The sequence below is a fragment of the Diorhabda carinulata genome, chromosome 12 (genome assembly GCF_026250575.1).
Source record: "Diorhabda carinulata isolate Delta chromosome 12, icDioCari1.1, whole genome shotgun sequence".
In the NCBI taxonomy this organism is placed as follows: Eukaryota; Metazoa; Arthropoda; class Insecta; order Coleoptera; family Chrysomelidae; genus Diorhabda; species Diorhabda carinulata.
The window spans coordinates 7,895,219-7,921,881 of NC_079471.1; the positions used below are offsets into that span (position 1 = coordinate 7,895,219).

Here is a 26,663-nt window from a genome sequence, read left to right on the forward strand (position 1 = left end):
TGTCGATGAAGAAACAAGGAAGAGAGATTTAAAGGAAATTGAGTGGGTAGATAGATACAGATGGATATCACGGTTGGGCAACGACAGCTGTAAATAAATAATCCATATATATATATATATATATATATATATATATATATATATATATATATATATATATATATATATATATACATACACATGAAATACTTAATACTTCGACTTATGAGCTACTGAACACACTGTTTACACTACTACTTCACTAACACTCACAATAAACTTAAATTAATTCCAGCTGAAAACCTCCTCCTTGACGAGAATTTTTACATTTATTCCTTGTCTACTGAACTATAGAATGGACTATAGGGAATTAGCTCTTTGGCCATATTTAAGCTTCTCTTACATTTAGCAATTTTAATGCTTCCAAATGCATCCAACAATTTATTATTGGACACATTTGTGATATATATGAAATTAGCAGTGGTGATTGTGACGGAAAGTATATTAGGCAGACTAAGATATTATTTATTGTCCGGTTTAAAGAGCACATAGCTCATTTGAAATATGAACCAACCGAAAAATTGAGTATTCCTAATCATGCTTCCACTCATAACCATGATATAAATATTAATAATGTAAAATTGTTAAAAAATGTCTCCAATAATAAATTATTGGATGCATTTGAAACCTTTGAAATTGCTAAATGTAAGAGAAGCTTAGGGGCAATTCCTCACAGCCCACTCTATAGTTCAGGAATAAATAAGACCTCCAATCTCTGAAGACGATAACTTGGTTATCGAAACGTTCGTCAGACAGTGTAATTGTGAGTGTTGATGTAGTGGTAGTGTAAACAGTGTATTCAGTATGAATATCACCAACGGTTCCCGAAATTCCAACTTAATCTTATGAGCTAGTGAAGAAAGTAGTGCATTCCACAATAGTGCAACTTTCTACACCGGTGCAAAATACTGAGTGTAATATAGGTTGTAGGAAAAGTAAAGTGTTCAAAACGTGCTAGACCTAAGATATAAGTTGTACAACATACTATTTGATATTACAAATAATGTATCGAAAATGTTATTATCGATCAATTACAGATGTAACTAAATGTATAATTTATGTTATTAATTAAAACTGATTAATTTATGTTACAAATATTTTATACAGGATGTTTAAAAACAAACACGACAACTTAATAATTTGGTTCTTGATAGCTCTAAAAAATTAGGACGTAAAAGTAAGTATTAAATGCTTGAGAGGGGGTAATATGAAATTTAGTTTGTTGCTGAAACAAATATAAGTGGCGAAGAGAAAAACTATGCTCTCATATTTGCGAATGTGGTAGTTTGTTATTTGAAATTCAAAGTAGACTATGCAGTTAAAATTTAATAGAAAAATATTTACATTCTGTCAGTTTTAACTACTAATCAAATATTACATTTTATTTTTAAACTAACCTGTAGCAAGTATGTAAGGTGTTTTCCGAAGCGGATTTGTATTTAATATTGTATTTGGGGCCTACGGTGTGAATAATAAATCGTGCTGGCAGTGCATGTCCTTGAGATACTTTTACTTCTCCTGTTCGACATTCTGGAATGTATAACAAATCATTAATATTAAATAACTTCATAAATTGATTGAAATCAATTGTTGTACTCAATAAATACAAAAAAAAATTATCCTACTATGTTATTAACCATTAGAACAAATCATTTTATTGGTATATAATTTGTTGAAGACAATAAATGAAGAAATTCTTTTCAATCATTTCTTAGATCTGTTGGAGAAATTCCCTTCATACTTTTTGTGTTTTGTTGGTTATCAGTTATTGACTCAATGAAATATAACGGTAGCATACTAAAAACAGAAGAATTTTTTATATAATTGGAACACTGTTTCAGTAAAATTAATATAGTGGCTGGATAACATACAGAGAATGCTAGATATTAGAGCAACAAAAAAAATGATGTACATAGAACAAAAAGGAATACTAAGGAAAAGATGGTACGCAGAGAAGATAGAAGATCCAAGGAAGAGAGGGGCATTCAGGACTTGAAAACGAAAGCAAAAAATAGGAAAGGGTGGAAGGGAATCACTTCCTCGCTATATGCCTAAAAGGCCTGAAGCGACTATATAAATATATATATAAGAGTGGTTTCTTATTGGGAACGTGGCAATGAAATACCAAAGTGGACTAACTTTAATATATAAACAATAAATTAATGTTGAATCTAGCTTTGTCAATTTTGTAATCTTATAATTATAAATAAGTGGCAATCGTTGAAAAGTACCATAAAAGACGGGAATAAAGAAGGTATAATAGAAGGTATAATAGAAAATTCAAAAATATAAGTACTGACGGAAAATTCAAACTGAGATTTTGGGAAAGAGAAAATCCAAAAGTAATATTTTTCTTAATTTATTTGAACAGTTTTTCAACGGTGCGGTAAATTAATACACTCTTACTTAGAAGACGGAATTAGTTTAAAAAAATAACAAACAACTCGCCGCTGTTTATAAAAAAAATGCATCAAATTCAATATCAGAGGCGTCGATAAACTTCAAACGATTTGTGGTATTCGAAAATTTTAGAGTTCCATTATAACCAGACAGGACTGGCTTCACCACCCGTGTCGTAGACGAGTTCGTCATAATATAGTGATTAAAAGATTCTAGGAGGTTAATTAAATGAATAAAATGATAATAAACAAAAAAATTCTGATGTTTGGATAGGACCTAAAGTTAAAGATCCTGTACGGGTTTAAAACACTCAAACAGATTCCTGAGCGCACATTGGACTGAACTGTCAACCGTAAATATAAACATTCGATATTTTAGATCGTCATAATAATTAGAATAGTGTTGATAGATATAAATTCTTAAAATTCAACTTTACAAATTGTTGTTATTTAGTGTAAACCAATTTCTATAACCAATCAAATAATACTCGCATATTTGTCAAAATTTAATTCTTTTTTTCAACATCAGTCATAAATGGCAGAATTTGGATAATGACAATTTATAATACATTTTCTGTTATTTGATTTTAGATCATTATCTTTGGATCAATCAATGTTTGGCTAATGAATGAAAATTTTATTATAAAGTTCTACACATTAATATATAGTAGTTATTCCAATATCAATTGCAGAAGACAGTTATGCGAGGATCAATCAATATTTCATAAATACGCACGGCACCCTTACCAAACTAAGCAATGATAAATAATTTACTTCCCGTATAAAATCTTACAAACCGTCAGTCCACGTGGACTTTTACCTTTACCAATCTTTACACATAACATAGCGTGAACGTATTATCTTCTATCTTACCTCTAATGTCTAAAGTGAGTTCTTCTTTCAATCCTGAACCGGCCATTTGATATATTCTATCACTAACCGGATTGCTATCCGTCATAGATTCATTAGTTGAATTGACTATGGCGTCTACTTGTAAAGAAGATATATCACCAGTCCTAAAAATAACAGGCAACAAATTATCTGATAATTTTTCTTTTTGTTCAATCATAGTTCATCAATATGAACAAACCCTCTTGATGTACTTTAATGTACGGTTCTTTTCACCATATTTAGCGTTGATTTGAGTAAACTAAATCACGAGCGAAGAAGATGCTGAAAAAAGATATCCTTGAGAATGTATAGGAGCTTTTTAGAGCTAAGGAGTCCGTTATGACATTATTTCGACTTACATTATCTATGATATCAAACGGGAGGAATCGTTTTTTCTATTTATACTGAAGAAAATCAATATGAAGATAAAGTATCAGAAGGAGGCAGACTTATTGACTTGAAATATTACCAGACGAATTTTTTTGACAAGTTTGAGTAAATGGGTGTACGTTTCGTCTATATCTAGATAATGGGTCGACCATTCAAAAATTATATTACCTGTACTGAACGAGCCTTAAGTCTTCCATTAACCTTTTAAGTCTAAACGTCTAATATACTAATTTTGATTAATTCTTCCCAAAACCATATCAATGAATATCTATGCTTTGGTTGACCAACACGCATTCAAAACTTAGAGTTAAAATAAAATTGAATAAGGTGTAAGGGATATTTTTAAGAAAGCTATAAAGCTTATGTTTTAGAGACACTAGCAACGTTTAGTATTAAAAAAAGTATATTACATGCTAAAATGGCAATTTGTAAGGAATGCGGTTGTTAATATTGCAACCGAAAGCTGTAAAAAAAGATTTGTCCCTTGGTTATACTTCAGATTATGGACCTTCGAATTGGATGTTTACATTTTTCTGGCAAATTGTACATGAGGTAAGGAGTTTATATACGAAATTTTAAATTGCGTAAATTTGAGGAATGAATTTTTGAAAATGTGTGTTTTTCAGCTGTATGCGAAGCGGAATGTAACTCATTTAAGACGCTTTTTCTATTTTGTCATGCATGGTGTATCCAATGTACTCATTTATCGTTTAGGAGTCGGATTATATAATTAATGAAATTTTCTCAAGAATGCTAATACGTTTCAATGCCAAATTTCAATTCAGTTTGATATTTTCATTTTTACTTCACACTTTCGACAATCTGGCCTTTTTTAAAACATTGTTTAACTCAAAATTTTGACGCAGAGTTGGTGACACTACGGCGTTACATTTTCATTCATCGTTTGTTCGCCTTCCTTACGTTAAGAAAGTTAGGTTAGGTAGGGTTAGGTTAGGTTATTATTATTTTGTATTTAATTTAAAACCTCAACCAACTATAAAATTAACAATGTATAAGTACTATGTAGTCTGTACTAATATACACCCAATATAACCTGAGTTTTAAATTATTTAAAGAAGGGTTCCCTTTGGGGGGGGGGAAAGCTCTCGAAGCTCTTTCCGGGGGGTTGGGGGGCATCCCTCGCAGCTCTTTCTAAGGGGGCGACGCTCACAGCTCATTCCGGGGGCGCGAAGAACTCCTAAATACGTTTGCAATTTGTAGTGATCAGTGCGGATGTATACTGGACATAACCTCAAAGTTTATCTTCTAATTAAAAAAACGGGGAGGTTCCGTAACCCCTCCTTCAGAGCGGGGCCTACTCTCGCTAGCCCCCTTCCACCACCACCCGCAAATCACTATAAATGGACGGTCCATAATCCCTGATTTAATAAAGTAATAAATAGTTTGGTAATCAATAGAAACCCTCTTTATTAAACTTTTAGTTTTACAATTTCGTGTTTATTCTATAATAATTACAATATCAAATTACTGTTTATTTTACTCTTCCCAACTTACAACTTTCGAATGCTTATCTCAATTTCATTATAAGGTGATAAGAAAGCATTGAATATCGCATTGAAGGTCAATCGTCAAGTACCATTTAAAATTTCTTACGTAAATTGACTTGAGTACTACGATGCCTTGAGGCTATAACGTCACATTTTTTGCATCTTTTGGTGTCATTCAGAATTTTCAATTGCCCGCGAATCACTTCCCCCTTGATGGTGTGCCACTCATTGGAGATGGCACCGATCTCCTATATTTGAATAGATCTCGACAATGTTATGTGTTCTAACGAAAGTTTCATAATCCCACCCTAATTGTCACTTTAACTAAGGTTCCTTAAAATTGAAAGGTCCTTCAACTTAGTCTTTAAAGTGATTTATAACGGTCTATTAAGTAAAGGCTCCTTTAAGGCGTTAAAAGAAGGTTGGCAAGTCTGACCGTAGTTAAGAAGTTATATTTATGGTCGTCAGAGTCACATCAATACAAAAATAAGGGTGAGTAATTTGATAAGTTGATGAAACTTTAAGTGTCTAAAGGACATATGAAACCGCTTAAGTAAGACGTTGAGGACGGCCAGTTTACAATAAATCTTAACGAATACAATAGTGAGTAAAGGTTAAATAGTTAGATTTATGATTCTTCACAGTCGCATTAATATAACACGGAAATTGGGTAATCCGAGACGATACGTTAATAGACCAAAATAAGAGACGCATTGTCAAAATTAATATACGAGATCTGACGCCTAGAGGGCGCCTTTGACGGGTGAGGTAAAAAGCGAGTAGTGCGTTAGGTATCTAGATATCTTGTCTATTCACGTCCCAAAAAACGTTTCCGTCACTATTATAGTATTTGTACAGTAGCGGTTTGAAACGAACGTGCCTTTTTCTCGTACAGAAAACCATGTGTGGCGAAAAACACGAGCAACGTATCAATCTCAAATTTCTCGTTAAATTAGAAAAAACTTCGACTGAGTGTGCTATAAATTGTTGCAATAGGCCTATTGGAACAATTATCTATCACGTGCGCGTATTTTTGAGTGGTGTAAGCGCTTTAGTGAGGGCCGAGAGACCACTGAAGATGACCAGCACCCAGGTCGTCCTGTGACTGTTTCAACTCCGGAAACAGTGACCAAAATCAACCAAATTGTGCATGCAGATCGTCGGATGAAAAATTTTACATGAGGAATTACACATGACAAAAAATGCGAAGTTGGTGCCAAAAAATCTGACTCCTGATCTGTAAGCGCACTTCAGTGCTCGAACACTCGCCGTACTCACCAGACTTGGCACCGTGTGACTTTTTTTGTTTCCGAAGATAAAATCTGCTTTGAAAGGGACCCCATTTGAGTGGAGGAAAGCGGTAAAACAAAAAAAGGCAGAGCTCCTAAAGGCGCTCACCAAAGAAGACTTCCAGCACTGCTTAGATCAATGTAAAAAACGTATGGAAAGGCGTGTGGCTAGGGGAGCGAAGTATATTGAAGGGGAGCTTTCGAATGTAGAATAATTTTTATAATAAAATCCTTTTTCGTAACCAGTCTCGTTATTTAATGGCAAGACCTCGTATGGTTAACAGATCTTTGTTTTGTCACTAATATTTATTTTGTCTCGTTCATTGGTAGCGTGCTGTTTGTGTTTTCTATTTGCCAATTTAATTATTAAATTCAATTTGTTATTTCAATTATTCAATTCAACAATTATTTTTAATCGTAAGTATTAAACGTTTCACATGATTGATGCACAATTATTATTTTGAATTGTAATAATTTTTTTTATTCAGGTTTATTCTTGACAATGATTACAAAAAGAGTTCGTAGTACCAATTTTGGGAAAAAAGGGGCTGAAGGGGCTTGAGGAGCTGAAGAAATATAAGGATATTATTGGAAATAAAGTAACAAACACATGAAAAGGTTAGACATTTGAACCCGTGGTACATTGATCTAATTTACATTTATTAACTTTTGGAAAGAAGCATGAAAAAATGTTGAAGTGGATTCAACGCGAAAGTATCCGTAGGGGGAAAGTATTAAGCAACTCCAAGCTAAATACGAAACCTTGTAGAAAGACTAAGTTATTTGATGTTTGGCATGTGATTCATTGTGTTTTGCAGAGTACACCTACCTACCTAGTGCCGGAGAGCGAAAAGCGAAAACTAGTATCAGAAAAAGGTCTTGATTCGGATAATGTGAGTACTTTAGTGATTACAGTAGTATTTGACGATTCAGTGAATTTTTGATTGCAGTGGCTGAAATTTACCTCTCGTAAATTAAAGAACCAACATCTTAGATCAATAACTAATCCGTTGATAGAAGTGAAAAATAAATATGAAAAAAAAATATATTATTGGAGAAGGAAAATGAAATTATGGAAAGAAAATAAGCACGAGAGTTAGAGGAGCACAAGAAAAAAAATGATTCTTCTCAATCTTCAAATTAAAAAATTCGAAAAAGTTTTAAAATCTAATTGATTATTTTATTTATATTATATATTATTTAATATACATTATTATATTATTTTTCTTCAACTTTTTATTTCTTAGACATTTTTATATGTTTTTCGTGATAATTTTTCTTGATTTCATCAATTTTTATAATAATAATAGATCACGAATATCAAAATAAAGACAAAATTAAAATGAAATTCTGTTTTAACATAAAAAATTAATTTTTCCTCAGCTTTTACATCTCAAAGATTTGTATCAGCTATCAGTTAAATTATTCGTAGTTGTATTAAAATTTATGAAATTAACTATAAATTTTTCATGAGTTATCGAGATATTTTTTATTATTATAGCTGTCTCTTTTGTATGTGAACCATTGAAAGAATTTTTTAATATTTATAATTGAATGTATATTTAATAATAGGAAAAGAGAATTTCTAGAAATGGTTTACAAACAAGGAACAAGAAAGCTGTCAATGATAAAAAAGATTATGGATCAGGTTAGGGTGTTGTTGTGAAAAGAATTAAACATGTTAATAATTGTAAGATTGTCTTTTATTTAAACTATAGTTGGAAGTATGTCTTTAGAATGTCAAGGATCAGAAAGAACTAACTACTTACTTTAATTTTTCGGGTTTGTATGTTATATTCTATAGTTAAAATTATACCTGGTTTCATGACTCGAAAACTTTTATCTTCACTTTTAGAAAATACTAAGATAAATTGCCGTAAATGTGGGCTTAGTTATTCGAAATCTGTCGAAAAAATCCATTTCGTCCTATTGGATCATGTCAAGCGGTCTTGAAAAAGACATCAACTCCTTTTTGAAACGAAACACCAATGTTAACATAGTTTTTGTGAAAATCTGATCAGAACCATTCCTCAATCAAGAACAAACCTATTGTTTTTATTGAACAAAATCATATCTTTGATCTCTGCATGATTGAGCAAAGAGCAGCAGAATATAGTGAGTTGCTAGCGTTTGGTATTTGCGAATCGCTGTTACTCTGCAGTTTGGTAGCGTCTCAATTCCGGCTGCATAAGGTTTCAAAGTATTCTCGTCAACATTAAGAAAGATATCAAGTACTTTTTGAAACGAAATACCAATGTTAACACAGTTTTTGTAAACATCTGATCATTTTGACAAACCTACGCCATAATTTCATGACAGACTCGTAACAACCGTACTAACGCTTTAGATCGTTTCTCTTGTCGCATCCCAAACACCTTTTTATAGATCTTGGCATCTTCTTTGAAACTTTCAAAAGTGTTTCACTAAAAAAGCCATGAAAGTGCTTGCGAGAATACCTTGGAATCCGTACGGTTTCTCAAGTTCTCTTCAATCAGAACCATTCCTAAATCAAGAACAAACCTATTGTTTTTATTGAACAAAATCATATCTTTGATCTCTGCATGATTGAGCAAAGAGCAGCAGAATATAGTGAGTTGCTAGCGTTTGGTATTTGCGAATCGCTGTTACTCTGCAGTTTGGTAGCGTCTCAATTCCGGCTGCATAAGGTTTCAAAGTATTCTCGTCAACATTAAGAAAGATATGGGATTTATTAAACGAAATTTAAATTTTAGATAAGGAAACGGAAAATGGAAAAATGTACACTTACCATAATATGATCCTGTGATTGATACCATGATCGCATGGGAAAGTATAAGGAGCATGTTTAGTTTCACAAACGGTGCTGTAATCTGTGAGGTATTGGGAAGGTAAAGTCGCGTCCCACCTTGTGAGAGATTGTGGCAGTACAATATCGGGAGCCACCCCTAAGGGTTCCTGATTCATTTTCAACCTCATTAAGAATATCTGCAACAAAATAGAACAAACTCGTAAAAAGCGTTCTAAATAAAATGAATAAAAACAGAATAATGGAAATATTTTATTCAAACGTTCCCGTTTTGTACGTTCACGACAAATTTACGTTGAATAAATAGTATACACGAAACGTGTCATTAACGACGTACATGATAAAACTTTCACAAGCTTCATGCAATCGACGCCAAGGGTTAGATTCAATTTGTCGATACCACACCATGTTATAAATGATCAAACACTAATTGAAGGAAAATTTCCAAGTATACATTCTGGAAATCTGAGGAGACAAATCCATTATTAATTCTACCCCTACTATGTAAAATAAGTCAATTATAGATGAAGCAAACTTCTCCAAATTAATGATACAATACTAGTCCAGTCATTATAGGGGGTTGACCTCGGAAAATCGACATACCCAGTATATTACCACGTAAAAACTTTGGCGTCCTAAAACTATTCTCAAAATTCACATATAATTGGATGGTCGCAGCTTTTAAAGTCAGATCACAAAAACGATTTTTTTTTGCAAATATCTCGTTATCTATGGGTTTTAAGCTATTTGTTTTTAATATAAATATTGTAGAGAATTCGATTCTCTACAACTTTTGTGAGTAACATTTTTTTATACATTGAACTGTTTTCGAGATAGAGGGCGCAAAACGCGCGGTCAATCTTCCTTTCTAATAATTCTAATATCAGCAGTTATAATTTTCTTTAAAAATGTTTGCAAAGCAAACGTAAAAATTGAAATATACTCCACCAAAAGTTTTGATGAGTATCCTCGTTCTAAAAAACACATTTTGTTTCTGTACGGATGTGACACAACTTCTTGGAAGAAAACTTTTTTCAGAACATTTGAGAAACTGCCTAATTTAGATAAACTTGCCGCAGCATTTGAAGATGAAAACTGTACGGTTCAGAGATTATTTGAGAGTAAAAAGCAAACCTTATTAACAGTTTCTAATGCTCCGAAATCTTTGGATAGTATCGATCATCTCCGTTATGCACTATACGTCAAGTCAATAAAGTCGAATGAACCGGTGCAGTTATCAAATATTCCACCAACGAGTGGAGCAGCTCACCAACATTTCAATCGCGTTTATTATCAAATTCAAACTTGGTTAGGAAATGATCTAGAACCACAGGAATGGTGTTGGACAATGAGTAACGAATTCCTGGAACCTTTCATGACTATTTTACCACCTGCATACATACATACAACTGCAAAGTGGCTGTTGATCAGTTGGTCAGTGTAATGGACAAGCTTATCTCAATGCTGTACCATATCAGACCGATATTAATTATGATAGAACCTTTGACCCAGAAATCATGAATGACTTCGAGACAAATATCGGTAATTAAGAGGAAGGTAAAATTCTGTGGCAGAAGGACAACGACGACGATGATAAAGAAGAAGAAGAAAATGAATTTTTCATCCATTTTAACAATAATAAATCTATAAAATGACAAGTTTAATAAAAATATTAATTAAATATTTATTTATTTTCTTCTTTATTTATATAGAAAGTCATTAGTATGAGTTAGATTAGAATTAAAATACAATTTAAGAATTGTCCTCAACAATTTCTTAATAGCCATGTGGCCAGCTAAGTGTTATTAAATAAATTGACTCTTAATTTAAAATAGATAAGTTAATAAAAAATGATAATTATATATTTAGAAATAAATTATAACCTCAATATTAAGAGTTTTTGATCAGGACTACCAGTTGACCGCACGCTTTGCTCCCTATATCTCGAAAACAGTTCAATGTATAAATAAATTTACTTAAAAAAGTTGCAGTGAATTGAATTCTCTACAATATTAATTATAAATATAAATAGCCTAAAACTCATAGAAAATGAGATATTTCCAAAAATGTGAAAAAAATCGATTTTTGTGACCCCTGACTTTAAAACTTGCGACCATGCAATTATATGTAAATTTTGAAAATAGTTTTTGGATGATAAAGTACAAGTTTTCACGTGGTTATATACTGTGTATGTCGGTTTTCCGAGATATTCACTTAATTTGGTTCAAAATTACTAGACTATACATCGGATAAGTTCCTTAACTTAACAATCAAAATTCGATTATATATATGTAACACAGTCTCAGTGACGGCACGTGTTAGAAAAATTTAGGTTCTGCAATGTTATGAAAAAACTTACCTTGAACAAATGTCTATTGATTTTATTGAATTTCGTGCTAAAATAATGGATTGTTGGAGCGGGTGCTATACAACGAAAATATGAATAATCAGGCACTACTTCAAGTCTTTATCGATGTCTTTAATTTACTATATAAAATTCGATATGATCAAAAAGTCGTAAATTTCTGGCTATTAATATGGAGAACATTGTGCAGGGCCGCACTACTATGTTATAATACCTGGTATTTTCCTTATAGTTTAAAAAGAAATTTGAATTTTATATTTAATTGATTTTAATGGAGGGCGGTATATTTGGTTTAAATTGATATTTTATTTTGATTGATATATTTTAATATGATGGGACTGTTGAATTTTAATCTTAAATCTGCTGAATTATACGCAATATATTATTATTAATATATTATATGCAATATATCAATATAGAAATACGTATATTATATTTTAATTATTACTAGATATTATATAGTTCAATTTCGCTATCGTTACTATCTTACAAATCAATAATAAATTTTTTAAGAGTTCTAAACTATTTATATTTGTGCACATACTCTTACATCTATATGAGTTCTCAATTTTTTTCACATGTTGATCAACTCGATCACCTCAATGTTTTCCTGACCTGCTTCCTTTGTAATTTAGACACAAACGCACAAAAAGTCTTGTATTTCACTTTTTCCATTACTAGAACCTGGTCATCTTAATCATTTTGTCGACTATGGTAGGATGCATTATCCATCACAATATAGCTATTCGGTGGTATATTTGGCATTAATTTATTTTGAAACCAACCTTCGAAAACTACCGCTGTTGTATCGCAGTGATAATCCAGGTTGGAATCCAAAATATTCTTGTAGGTATCATCCTTCTTCTCACCCCGTATATAGAATATTTATTCTTTTACCTTTATAATTCAATGAAACATTTTTTTTAACCATCAACCCATCCTTTACTGGGTGTATCATAGAAGTCGTACCAAGTCTCATCAAGGTAGATGTATTTTCGGTTTTCTGATATAGCTGTATTCATTTTTTCGAGTTTTATTCTCAGTTTTTGCAAGATCGATGACTATAATAACTTGACTTTTGTCTACTGTTTTGAACAAAAACCCCAAACGACGTAGAGTACACCACAAAGTTATAGTGAAACAATTAATCTCACCTCAGTTTTCTGACACTTCAAGACACTATGACTTTATGATTCAGGGCTCGAAATGAACTGATACAGACAAAGGCGTTGGGGCCATACATAATTCTATTGCATCTCATATATTAAGTAAAGGCTAGTCATTTTTTTAAAGCGTGAAAAATGTCATGTTTTACTTTTATTGCTTTCAAAAATTAGCAATGTTTCAATTTTCAAAAATGTCCTAAGCAACTTTTTTCATCTATAGATAAATCACCAATCCGAATCAAAAAAGTATTCAATAAGCTCAGTATCTCCAAGTTCATCAATGGCACGATAAGGGCTTTTCCGGTGAAGGGACCTCCATATTTCCTTTAAGATCTATTGGGAGTCGTCTTTCTATTTGTAGTTCTAGCAAAGGTTGTATTGGAGGATTCCATGTCCCTCTAGTCGTTCGTGATATAGTACTGTGCTGTGCATCTGGATTGCTCATGTACGATATGCCATAATCTTTGTAGAGAGTAGTATTCTAAATATAACAAGGTGTATTAACCATTACACGAAGTATTTTGGATTGGGACCTCTAAAGGATAACTATATCCATCCAGTGCGTATGGGTTTTATCATAGTCCAATAAATTAGAACGTTGTTGTCTATAGTCAATTTAGATATTTTTCCAATATAACTTTGTGCAGCGCAAATCAATTTTTCATTCGTGGCTGGATAAAAAAAATGTATCATCCGCAAATGTTCGTGTCGTTGGGAGATTTGATGTATATAATAAGTGAAATAATGGCCCCATAACGCTGTCCGGTGGTACCCCATTCTTGATCGGGAAAATGTCTGAGACGGTTCTCTAGGAAGCTCCGAAGAACAGTGTACCGATCTCACATTAGCACCTAGTTCCAGATTTAGTGAACTAAAAAAACCCGAAAAATTGGACTGCAAGCTTCAAAAGTGGTAAATTTTCCATTGAAGATGATGACCAATCGGGAAGGCCAATTTCTGTATCAGTCCCCGAAAATATCGATACAGTTCATGACATGATTTTACGAACGAGTTCATCATATAGTTCACGTCAATTTGGACATGAGAAAAATTGCTGCAAAATGGATCCCCAAATGTTTGAATGTTGACCAAAAGCGTGCAAGGTTAGAAGCATCGCTTTCGATCTGTAGAGTTCTTAAACCGAATTGTTACTATGGATGAGACTTGGGAACATTTCTACGATACAAAAACAAAGCAACAATCGATGGAATGGCGACACTCTGGTTCTCCAAGACCTAAGAAGTTTCGTGTCCAAAAATCTGCTGGAAAAGTTCTTGCTTCAGTTTTTTGGGATTGCCATGGAGTAATCATGATTGATTTTTTGGATAAGGGTAGAACAATAACTGGAGATTACTATTCGACATTACTGACCATTCTACGGAAAAAATTAAAGAGAAAAGACGCGGAAAGCTAGAATTACTATAACACCCCCCTTATTCACCATATTTGGCTCCGTCCGACTATCATCTATTTCCTCAATTGAAAAAAAGTTTAAAAGGTCGTAAATTTTCTTCCAACGCGGAGGTAATAAAAGCGGTGGAGGTCTAGTTTGCAGAGCAAGAAGAAACATTGTTTTTAAAGGTATAGAGACGTTGCAGGTTCGCTGTAATAAATGTATCCAATTAAGAGGAGAATATGTTGAGTAATAAAATATTTTGACATTGAAAATTTTGTTTGGTTCTATAGTAGGCTAAGAATTTTTCAATATATCCTCGTACTGCAATTCTATTTAACAGCAAAAAATTTTTCCGATCTGTGTTTATTATAAGATGACTGTACTTTTAATAAAGTTTGTAGATTTAGATTTTTTTTTAGAATCTTAAATAAAAAGATTTTTTAAGGGTCCTGAAATTATTCACATTTTCCACTCAAATTAATTATATTGGAAATAAACTCGGCCAAGTAAAATATTCAATCAATAAGGTTCAAAAAACCCACGCCACCTCAATGTAGGGCATGCATTCATTACCTTCTAATATGTTGCAAGCGAATATGACAGAGGAACGGACTTTTCATAAGCATGAATGATTTACTTTGACTATTATAGTGAAACATTTATGCCTTAAACAAACAGATGGTAAACGTGGTAAATAGATTGTAATAAAAAATGAGCCAGGAAATGTATGGATTTTATTTTATTTATACGTAACCGAATGACAAAGAACATGAAGACATGTAAGAAAATGTATGGAAAAACTTGCAAAAGTAGTTTGCGATTTTATATACAATTATAATGTTTTATTTCTATTATTATTAACCAACGATATTCAATAAGAGTGATGGATTTTTGGTATTCTTCCAATATAAATTGCAGAAGGCAGTTATGTGAGAAACAATCAATATTTCATAAATATTATGTTTAGTCTCCTTATAACATCTAACAAACCGTCAGTCCACGTGGACTCATCATCTCCTCTGTTTACCAATGAAAACATCGAATCGTAAACATAAAAGCATTTCTATTGGACGAAACTACATGTAGGTGTATGTACACAATTTATTCGAAATATTCCTGCCAAACAGTCTGCGATACGCAGTGGCGTGGCTAGGTGAGATTCATTTAATTCATAAATTTATTTAAATCAATAGAAATATGACGTTCTTTAGACCATGAGCGAATGAAGAAATTGTGTCAAGTTTTGTCAGCATGTCACATTGTAACAGGTTTGAATAAAATTTATTTTGTTCTATGAGCTACTTCAATTTATAAATTATTTCAAAAACCATGGTACGTGTATGTATGATTCTCAATTTTCACGTTGTGTAATTTCTACAAACGATATTTTGGAAAAATTTAATGCGAATTATTATTTACCAGTATCTTTTCTTCACCAAAAATCGTTGGAATGACTTATCTATCTCTTCACAGTTACTCGTTAGATATATTTGAAAATTCCTGTGCAAAACATTTTCAGCTCGTTTCATAATTTCGAGCCCAAATGATTTTCCATAAATATGCATTGTTATTATAATAAATTTTTATTTAAAAATTCTTGTGTTTTATTTTAAAAGGTATATTAAGAAGAAAATATTTTTTTAGACAATATCATCATTTAGCTTCCGTATTCTGTAAATTGTTCCATTAATATTCCATAGACGTGGAACATATAATTTTTCGAGGGATACATTTCACAGAAAATTTAAAAATCCAATACATATTGGGATAAAAAAAATGACGTATTTTAATACGAGGATATCGATTTTGAAGCTATTTTTCCAAAATTGTCATAGTTAAGAAGGGAAAAAGTATTTTCTGAAAATTCTTCAAGTATAATACGGGAAAAAATATTTTTGCTAAAAATTGATCATATTACGAGAATTCTCATCACCTATTAACTCCAAATTCAAAATTTTGTCGAAATCATGAGTAATTTACTATTTTTTAAACGACGAAAACCAAAATTTTGGGGATTTCTATTTTTTTTAACCATGTCGTTGGAGTCTTTAGGTAATACTGATATCGCCATTGGATTTTTCATTGCCGAAAACCCCTTATTCTAGATTTTTAGCCGATTCGCGGAACAATATTCAACCTAACTCCTCTTCAGCCGGTCCTGATGAAATTTTCGAACTCAATTTTGACTACTAACCGCTGGTTTTGGAAAATTTTTATCATCGGAACCGGTCTCTTGGCTGAATTTCACCCCCCTCACAAATTTCCATGCGAATCGAAGCACCTTGATCATTTGCCCTATAAAGCCGGTTCTTGTACTAGTTAATGGGGAACCTGAGCTCGGTTTTTGAAGGAGATGTTGTAGAAAAAAATGAAAAAGCGTTGTATAGAGAATCAAAAATGATGAATATTCATAAGAATTTTGAGTGGGGAGTCCATTCACCCTGTAAAAATTGTTGAGCATTGTATTAAAATAGTGATAGTGTAGTGTAGTTCTAAATGTTAACACAAACAGCTATCCATTTTTATAGGAATATTACGTAACACACTATGTACTATGTAAATGAATGTAATTGTTGTTAAAACAAAAATAAATTGATTTGCATAAAAACATTGGTTGTTGTTTTTTTCAGCTTAGGAGTTCGACAATATTATAATTCGTAATAAATAGTTTTTTAAGTAATTCTTAGAATTCATACGTCTTTATGCCCCTGTTTTAGCCTCTACTACACTTATTATTACTAAATGTTTACATTATCGAGCATAACATTGTACAATCATGACATAGTTTTACTAAGACGTAGTTTGAAACAGTAACAGATGTTGCGTTTCGACAAAGTTCTCACTCAAATTTCTAAAGACAATGATTTGCATAATTTTCGTTTCTGTTGTTTTATCTGTCCATTGCAAATTGTTTTCGTATTGTTGTTATTGTTAACATATTGCAATGAGCGAAAATCCTATTAGTACGTCTTGTGACTGCCCTAGAAGATGGCAACGGTAAGTGAGAAACTGAGTGAAACCAAGAAACGATGTAATAAATTTGGTTATTTGCTAACTTTGGAACCAAATTTTGAATTTTATTTTAATTCATTCTTATATTAGGATAATAAATAAAAATGAAAAAATTAAGGGTAAGAGTATGATAAGCCACCCCACGACGATCATCATTTACTTCCGGTTTCTCCGGAAGTGGCCATTATCTCAGGAAGGTTAACTTGTTCGATAGATCTCAACAAGACAACAAGACCGCATGCGCGGAAGAGTTGCTGTGAAAAAAGTATGCAAAATGAAAATTTAGTAATTTTTGTAAGGTTAGGTTAGGTTAGGTTAGGATAGGTTAGGTTAGGATAGGTTAGGTTAGGATACGTTAGGTTAGGTTAGGTTGTATTAGAGACTGAAATAAAGGTAAATAAAAATAATTATCTCCTATCAAATATTTTTATTGGACTTAAATCAATAACTTTTACATTTGAAAATTTTTTTGATTTCTTCTGTTAATGGAATGAATGGGTCTATTTTATGTTCAGATTTACGACATTCTCGTCGCCATGTTATTCTATGATTATGTCACACGCCAAGGAAATAACATGGTTTTGTTAAGATACAGACCATAAACTTTCAAATATTGGCCTAGTGATTTGTTAATAGCCATGACAAATGCAAGACGGATCGGAAATTGAAGTCTTTCCAACAAACGGCAAATCGGTTGGGATCATCGGGATCCTCGGAATGAGAACTTCCTCATCTTTAAACTTTCCTTTGCGTATCGTCGCGTAAACCACATTGTTCAACAAAAGCATTACGTTTCACAGTTTTGGTTGGTTCATGTTTCGAAGTATGTAGTCAATTTTAGTTTCAAATTTTACGCTGGTAAGCCAGGCACATCCAAATAAATAGAGTACCTAGAATGTAGGATTAAATCCATGTTCTTCCATAATGTCTACATCAAATTAGATCATTTAGAAACAACTACTGTATTTCTGAGTGTTTGCTATAAAATGCAATGGCTCATGATGCGAAGTTAATAATGGCAATTCCACTTTCCCACTAAGGCAGCACAATCCTGGCATTTTTTCGGAAAACTTCATTGCGCCACAATATTCGCAAACAATGTCCATTGGCGCAATGCGAACGCAGTTATCTGTGGTGCTCGACTCAAATCAGTACTCCATAAATTTCTTATTGGGTGTCGAAAATTATCTAGTGAACGGCTAGACGATGTTTTTTTGACTGATAAATTTTTCGTTTTTCTTTCTCTTATACCACGTTTTATGTCCCGTCCCACGGAAACAGAATAAGTCATACTGTAACTAACTAGACTTCCTTTTAAAGAGGGTGCGACAGTCAATCCTGCATTTTTGAAATGGCTGTGGATTCGTAGAAAGTTAACGTGACAAATTCTCAAGGTTATGTTCCCCAACTCATTTCAGTCGCCATAGAACAGTGGTCAAGACAACACCGAGCGTTAGCTGTTTAGCAGCTCAGCGTGGTTTTCGTTCCAGTTTTCAAGTGAATCGCAATCAGCCATTGCCTAGTGTAAATTCATTTTAGTTGTGGGCGACGAATTTTGAAAAAATCAGTGAAACAACGAACAAAATTGGAGTAAGTACGATATCCGTTCGAACTTCTGAGAATGTTGAGCACGTGAGGGTTGTTGTGTTGGAAGAAGCCCGAGAAAGTCAGCGCGTCGGTAGAGTGCCACTCTTGCAATTTCCGGGAGATCTGTCTGTTTGATATCATATTTGCAGCAGCAGTCTTACAAAATAAAGTGGTTCAGGCATTTAACGGAAACGATTTCACTGCCTGACGGCAATTCTGATAAACGTTTCGAGCATGGTTGATGAAAATGAAGAGAAGTTGGAGAGGAACATTTTGATCTTGTGGGATTTGGAAACAAACAAAATTTCAGGTACAGAATTCCTAAGCGCATGCTTCATGATGTGATGGACAATTTCAGAAATCGCCTGTAAAAATTCATTAATCTGGAAAGACGCTATCTGACCGATATTTTTAAACGTTTTATGATTTGCGGCAATAACAAGAAATATTTGGGTGCCAAACAAAGACTGTACGGCGGATTACCTATTAACCCGATTCTTTGAGTGTTCAAAAACTTTTTTGTTTGAGGTGTTGTTCGCATTGTTATGGTGGAGGATAATTCGTCTCCTGCGAATGGTTTTCCTGATTTTTTCCAACACTTCTCACAAATTTAATGGAACGGTGTTGATTTGGCTACCATTTGCTTTGAAGTGTTTCGTACGGAAACAACTTTTGTTGGATTTGACTCGTCTTGAAAGACCCATTCAGTCGATTATTCTCTAGTTTCGGGTTCATATGCATAGATCGATGATTTGTCGCTTGTCAATATCCTATAGCCGTCTTTTGAAGCACTTCGAAGTTTTTCAGCATTTCTCAGCACCAATCGACACGAGCTGTTTATTGAGAGATTGTCAAATTATGCCGTATCCAACATGATAAATCTTTTTGACAGGCAAATGTTCATACAATATTGAATGTATGCTAGTGGAACTAATGCCCCAGTATGCCTCAATCTCACGGTAAGTCACAAGATGATCTTGCAATATCAGTTGCAGCACAGCATTGATGTTTTCTGGTGAAACAGCCGATTTTGGACGACATTGACGAAATTCATCCTGTAGCGACCACGATTGAATGCGGGAAACTAGCAAAACATGATGGCTCGAGATGGTACTTCATCACCAAAAGCGAGTTTATCGTCGAAAGTCATATACAATCATCGAAAGAAAATTTAATTCTATTTTTTTACGAAGATTAATGTTTTAAGTATCTGTAAACCACTCAAATAGCACTCGTATGACAACTCATTCTGATTACGTCAATCATTAAAAATGTCAAACTTTATGATGGCAATGACAGATCATCAGTGTTGCCATATTTCAAAACTAAGTAGCAACCTTCGTATAAGAATGATTTTCAACATTTTAGTTTTATTTTGATGTTTTGATCTCTATAACCCAATAATTTCCGCGACACAAACATGTTATGAGTGAATATTTCATCAATTTTATCCTTATCTGAACATTTTATCGTATACAGGAAATATATAGATTAAAAGAGAGCTGCCTAATAGAATCATTTTAAATGGAAAATTGAGAATATACAATTAATGTTTAAATAAGAACATAAAATGAACTGATGCATATTAATCAATGAGTATGCAATAAAAGTTAATCATAATATTTTCATGGTATCGGCATAAATATAAAAAAGAAATTCACTTTAAGACATTGAATTTTTTTTGGGTAGGCAAGATTAACATTTTGTTAGATAGACAGATTTATTTTGTACGTTGACCTTCATAAAGACTAAATATTTCTCGCATTTACAATATTGAACAAAAACAACATACATTTAATGATTTGTTAATTCATTTTTTTATCATATTGAAAACAGAAGAAATAATATTATATACGAAGGTTGCTACTTAGGTTTTGAGATTGACAAATAAAAAAAATATTCATAACTGGATGTGGCCCTATTGTTTTTCAAAATATTCTCCATTAATATCAAAACACACTTTTGCATACGTTTGAACCAATTGTCGAAACATGTGATTTGAATACATCAACCGCTTCTGTACGGCGGTTGACCTGTCAATTCGATGTTTTAACTGTTCAAAAATGTTTTTTGTTCGAACTTATGTGTGAGAGCTCGGCCCCAACTAGGGCTCTTGAGGTCTTACTAGACCTTCTACACCTGGATCTTGCGATACATCTGCAAAGAACTGCAGGCTGGACCGATTGACCATGCAAAAATCTGGGCGTAGGCCACAGGTGGATGCCCAATCATTTCGATGAGCAAGACGGGCTTTGCAGAGACGGATGGAGACACCTGGCATAAAACAAGCGAAGGGCCATATAGATGGACCTGCCTCGTCTCTCACCAAACAACTGCTCCAGCTAAATAGACGCGAAATCAAACTAGTGACCGGACACTTCATCTAAAACGTCACCTTCACAACATGGGCACCACGGATGATCCGGAGTGCCGCTGGTGCATGGAGGAGGACGAAAGTACATACCACGTTATCTGCGAGTGCCCTGCACTCACAAGGGCGTGGTTTAAACACTTGGGCAAACCCCACAACCTGCCAACATTAAAGGGTTCAAGCCAAAGCGCATGATTGGCTTCTTAAAGGACATCGGACTTTGGTAACGTCAAGTGGGACACGACGGGCCTATCTAAGGCCTATATACTCAACGGCTTCACGGCAGCCACATCTACGAACTGTGTGAGAGCTTACATTATCGTAGATTGCTCTTCTGCGATTGATCTCCCTGATTTTTTCGAACAATTAAAGCGAACAAATACTAGTGTACCAATCAAAATTGACCGTTCTACGTTGTTCTGATGGAATGTTGGCAATATGTCCAGTTATTCCGAAAAAACCGTCGACCATTTGCTTCGAAGAGCTTCGTGCACCAACAACTTTTGTTAGATTTAGCTCATCTTAAAAGACCCATAATGGTTGTTTAGTTTATGGTTCATATGCAAAGATCCATGATTCGTCGACTGTCACGATCTTTAGGCGTCTTTTGAATTGAATAGCGACTGAATATTTTCATTATGAAAATGTTCGCAATTTAATTCCATTCTTTGACCAAGATGAATGTTTCAAGTATCTGTAAACAACACAAATAGCACTAACATGACAACACTTTCCGAGTACGTTCACAATTAAAAATGTCAAACTTCATTATGGCAATGTCAGATTTGACATATTCACGTCAGTGTTGCCATATCTCAAAACTTAAGTATCAAATACCTCGAAATGATTATAATGGTGTTTATATAGAACACACATCTCAATATTTAAAAAATGCATTGAAAAGTCCTTAATACGAAGAAAATAAAACCACGAAATATCAAAAAAAAAACATTCATTCAATTATAAACATTCAAAAATTTTTGATTGATATTTTGATATATTGAATTTTGATATCTTATAACAAGTGTTGAAAATGGAAGATTTAACACGAGCTTGTAGACTTGAGTCAAGAGCCGTAACGACTGGCTTAAGCAAATCAAATTAAATCGAACATTCAACACGTGTTGTACACGATATTTTTCCCACAACCATAGAAAAACGCAGTTAGTATTTCTTTGCTTCATTAAAGTTTATGGTAAAGTTACGGCAGTTTTGAAAATAAATGGGTGCTTGCACACAGTTGCTGACAAAATTTTGAATTTTATGTGTATCAAATGAAACATTATTCTTTTCTGATGCTGCAAGTGTTGTTTCACAAAATGCCGGCGGTTGACTCAGCGTCTACAATATGTTCAGAGATTCCTATCTTGTTAATGATCGAATCGTTTGCATAACCTTCAACAATTACGCTGCATTGCCATCCACCATGGCGCTTCAGAGCCAGAATACAACCAATTTTGTTCGCAACAATTGTTGCATTGTTGTACGAGTGCCCTGTGTAAGTTTCTGACTTACAAATTTATAAAGCCTCCAGGTTGCTTTGTGCAGTTTCCTTTTTAATAGTTGACAAAGAATCTTTCATCTTTGTCAGTTATTCCAATGCGTCGTAGATTGATATAATCTTCACAAATAATACAAAAATTGTTAGTAATTGTCGAGGTTTTTTAGTGAAGTTCACCTTTCCGCATACATGCACAAATTCCAAAAATGAGGGCGGCTGAACGTCGTGTTTACAAACCTTTGTTAAATTGAATTCATTGGAAGCTATATAAAGAAAAGTTTCAACGTTGTAACTAGTTAGGAGGTTGGATATTTTTGCGACGTGATTTAATGATTATTTCTTGAACAGAGATCTTAATTTGTAATAAATAGCAATATTAATAACAAATTTTCCTATTGGCGTTTCACGAAGAATAGAATATATGGTTCACAGGGTACTGGATCTATATTTGGTACAGAGCTCACTAAAGTAAGTTACTAACACATCCTCAGAAAAGGATTTCATTTTTTATCATTTGCCAATCTATGAATTGTCTATTTTTACGACATCGATGACAATAAATTTTTCTACAATTTCAGATGGAGTTAGGTTCTTCTAATCGTTTCCGTGTTAAAATATTTTGCAATTAAAAATTTTCAGTAATGGAAAACTAAATAGGGGGATATGGATATATTTTATAGTGGTCGTGGGAAAACAGAATTGAATACAAGGAAAAGAGATATTCATGTTGTATGTGACCTTTTCATCAATATAATTTTCAATGTTAACACAATTATTTCACCTGCTATTAAACTAATTTTTATTCTGAACAGACAGATAAAATTTACCATATAAATATATATTGCTAGTACGCTACTGTATGTGACGGGTTTCTGTATTGATTTAATAGATTCGAAAAAAAAAAACTCTTAAAATAGCTAAACAATTAGCTTCCTCTTTCACAATGTGTCCTTGATTATGATTGTTCGTCATAAACGTTTCCGTATAAACAACTCACTCCACCGTCCACAATCTTGTTCTCTTACACACTCGCTGAGTTCGATCCTATTATCATTTTATTGGCGTTTAAGTTCATTGCCCCTTTATCTTTCATATCATTAGGCAGTAAATATTCTCGTTGTATAATCCACGCTAGTTCATGAAAGTCTATCTGGCGCCCAAATATTTATCGAGTGCCAGCTAAATGGAATTGGAAAATTTTGTTTCTGCGTAAGAAAATAATCATAATTAACTTTACTAGTTAACCATAATGGGAGAAAATATAAAAATTAGAAGTAGAAGAGTAATTCTCAGCAATACGAGGGTTGTCTCAACAGTTTTCAATCAAATAAAGAACCAAGACAATTTTTCATAATTTTTATTTTTCAATGTCTATACACTTAGTCTCAAGATATTCTAATCTTAGGTTTGTTCCAACCTGCTAGTCGGCGTCGTACTTGGAACGGTTATCGGAAGCGTTTATAGATATTTTCTGCGCAATCTCCGGCTTTGCACGGTACTTGTTACCAACCAAGTATCGAAAAGATTGTCCCAGAAACGGTTCACGAACGATACCTTAGTCGGTTGGAACACAAAATAAAATCTTTTGTATAACTGTAACTGTTCGGTTAGAACACGTAATATTTATTGCGCAGAATCGTCACCGTACCAAGGACGGTTTTTGATGGGTTGGAACGAATCTCTTCCCGACTCTTCGCCGTAATAGTTGCCGTCAATATAGGCGTTAACGTATGCGATAACGTCCTCGTCTGATGCAAATATGTCTTCTGTAAGAGAAACTTAGAAGTTAGGAAACAGGGAAATGTCACTAAGGGTCAGACCTAGTGGATAAGGTGCAAGGGCGTACCCAGGAACAAAACTAGGAGGGGCAAGTCATGGTCGTTCAAGTTGTAACCTCTTATCTCGAAAAAGGTGAGTGCAACTGAAACTTTAAGAAAATAATGTATAATAATTATAACTTTATCAACTAAATGATTACCAAGTTTTTTTTAGTTTATTGTCGCATCAACTAGAAATGTTATTAGCGACAGGTCAGTTCCCAATTTGTGATACAATTGTGTCTTTTAGATAATTGTTTGAGTTAGAGGTATTACAATTATTGTTAAGTAGAGACATGTTTGGAAAATTCTTAGTCTTTCGTATTTGTACTTTCGACAGTTTAACAATAAATGTTTCATGTTTAGATTCTCATTACAAGATTCACATATTGGTGCATGGTTGAACGGATGGTTTTATAGGTTTTAATATCGACTGCGATCTGTTCCACTTACTTTACCACCTGCACTAAACTTGTTCTGATTATTCCTATATAGTCATTTGCTATCACTTCGCGCACAATTGCTGCTTCGGTGTTATCGGCTGCTTGTTTGGCACATTGGTTTGCTTTTTCTTTTCCTGTATGTGATGGGACCCAAATAATTGATACGTTTGCCTTGGATTGGTGGATAAAGTTATTACAATTTTTTCTATTCAGTTACATGTCTTATACTCTTCATTTTTCTTGGATTTGTAAGAAACTTGTTCAAAACTACCATTTCAATCCAGTCCTGATTTTTCTAGAAGAATTTTCTATGAAAGCTCACCAAACACAACGCAGTCAATCTGTCATTTCTTGTATTTCTCGGCCAGGTCTTTACCCTTCAAAGGGTACTGAAATAACGTTCAACAGTAGTCGTTGTGGGCGGGAAAGCAGTCAAAATGAGTAGTGCATATCTTGTTGCAGGGAAAAAATATCAGCCAAAAGTGCAGCCACTTCCATATCCTTTTAATTTGTCTTCTGCTAAATTTCCACAGATTATACCACAAATCTAATTCTGAAGAGATATCATCTAACTCATGAAACTCCATGAAGGATTTTGCTTTATTTCCTAAATCCTTTCAAGTAATTTTTAGCATGTATGAAGGATGAAGATGGAAAGTTCAAATGCACTCGTTTTTTGTAATTTATCTCTTTAATTTATCAAGCAATCATACGTAATGCTCACCTTTTTGAAGGTAGTCGATGTACAAAATCCCATAGCTATCCTATAAAACGATCCCGTTTACATAGTTCGGCCGATGAAACCGTATCTGCTTTTTTCGGAGCATGTCCTCAATCCACTGTCTTCGACAGTTGTTTCGATTCAGGAATGTAATGGTGGATCAATAAGGCAATAATCTTTCGTATGCATAAGTCTTCAACCAGTCCATGGCAAATGCGTTCTTTTGATATGCCGATAGCCTCTTCTACCTCTCTATATCCGACGGTTGTTTGGTGCCATTTCATGAACTTTTTTGATGATATCGCTGGTTTTTGGCGCAATTTCTGGCCACCTCGAACGTTCGTTGGCAGTCAAGCTGATGCGAATACATTTGAATTCATCTGTCCACAATTTTACTTTCATAAATTATTATGCAGACTATCCGTACACAGTGTCTAACTCTTTTTTCAGCCACTCTAAATAATTGTTCGATGATATGTATGGCAGTCCATTCCCGGATGTTCCCCAACCAGGAGAGAACATGAACAAGTTATGACAGTTTTCGTCATTTAACTGCTGTCAATGCTGCTTTATTTCTTTGCATTGTATTCTTAGCATTTGTCTATGTAACCACGTTTCAAGGGTTGATTGTGGGGTCCTCCACTCTCCAGACTTCAACCTCGTCCAAAAGCACAGACCAAATGTAGCATTCTCTCTCTTTGTGTCTCATCTTTTGGAAAGTTGCATATGCCGATTAAATCCTGCATCTATTTTCCATATCCAGGTCCAGTTGCTCGGTGGTGTAGCTTCCTAGGTATTCGAAATTGGACAGCCTCTTAACGTTCTGTCCATTTATTTGTAGTGAGAGTTGAGATATGATTGGCAACTAAAGACCGTAAACTTCATTTTAACCACATTTACATAAAGTTCTATTTCCTTCCCCATTGCGTTTACAGATTTAATGAGATTTTAGTCCAAGGGCCTGCAGCAAAATTTGCTGCCGA

The 26,663-nt window shown here is 33.6% G+C and overlaps 1 protein-coding gene across 1 annotated transcript in view; it reads right to left on the reverse strand.

Annotated features, from left to right (window-relative positions):
* The window catches only part of LOC130899971 (protein GDAP2 homolog), a 96,177-nt gene that overhangs the window by 60,553 nt on the left and 8,961 nt on the right, over window positions 1-26,663 (reverse strand). Inside the window, exons 2-4 of the mRNA XM_057810242.1 lie at window positions 9,284-9,480; window positions 3,312-3,454; window positions 1,437-1,569 (exon numbers count right to left, since the gene is read on the reverse strand). Of these exons, the coding sequence (XP_057666225.1) occupies window positions 1,437-1,569; window positions 3,312-3,454; window positions 9,284-9,471 (464 nt within the window). The 5' untranslated portion in view covers window positions 9,472-9,480. The remainder of the gene's footprint in view (window positions 1-1,436; window positions 1,570-3,311; window positions 3,455-9,283; window positions 9,481-26,663) is intronic.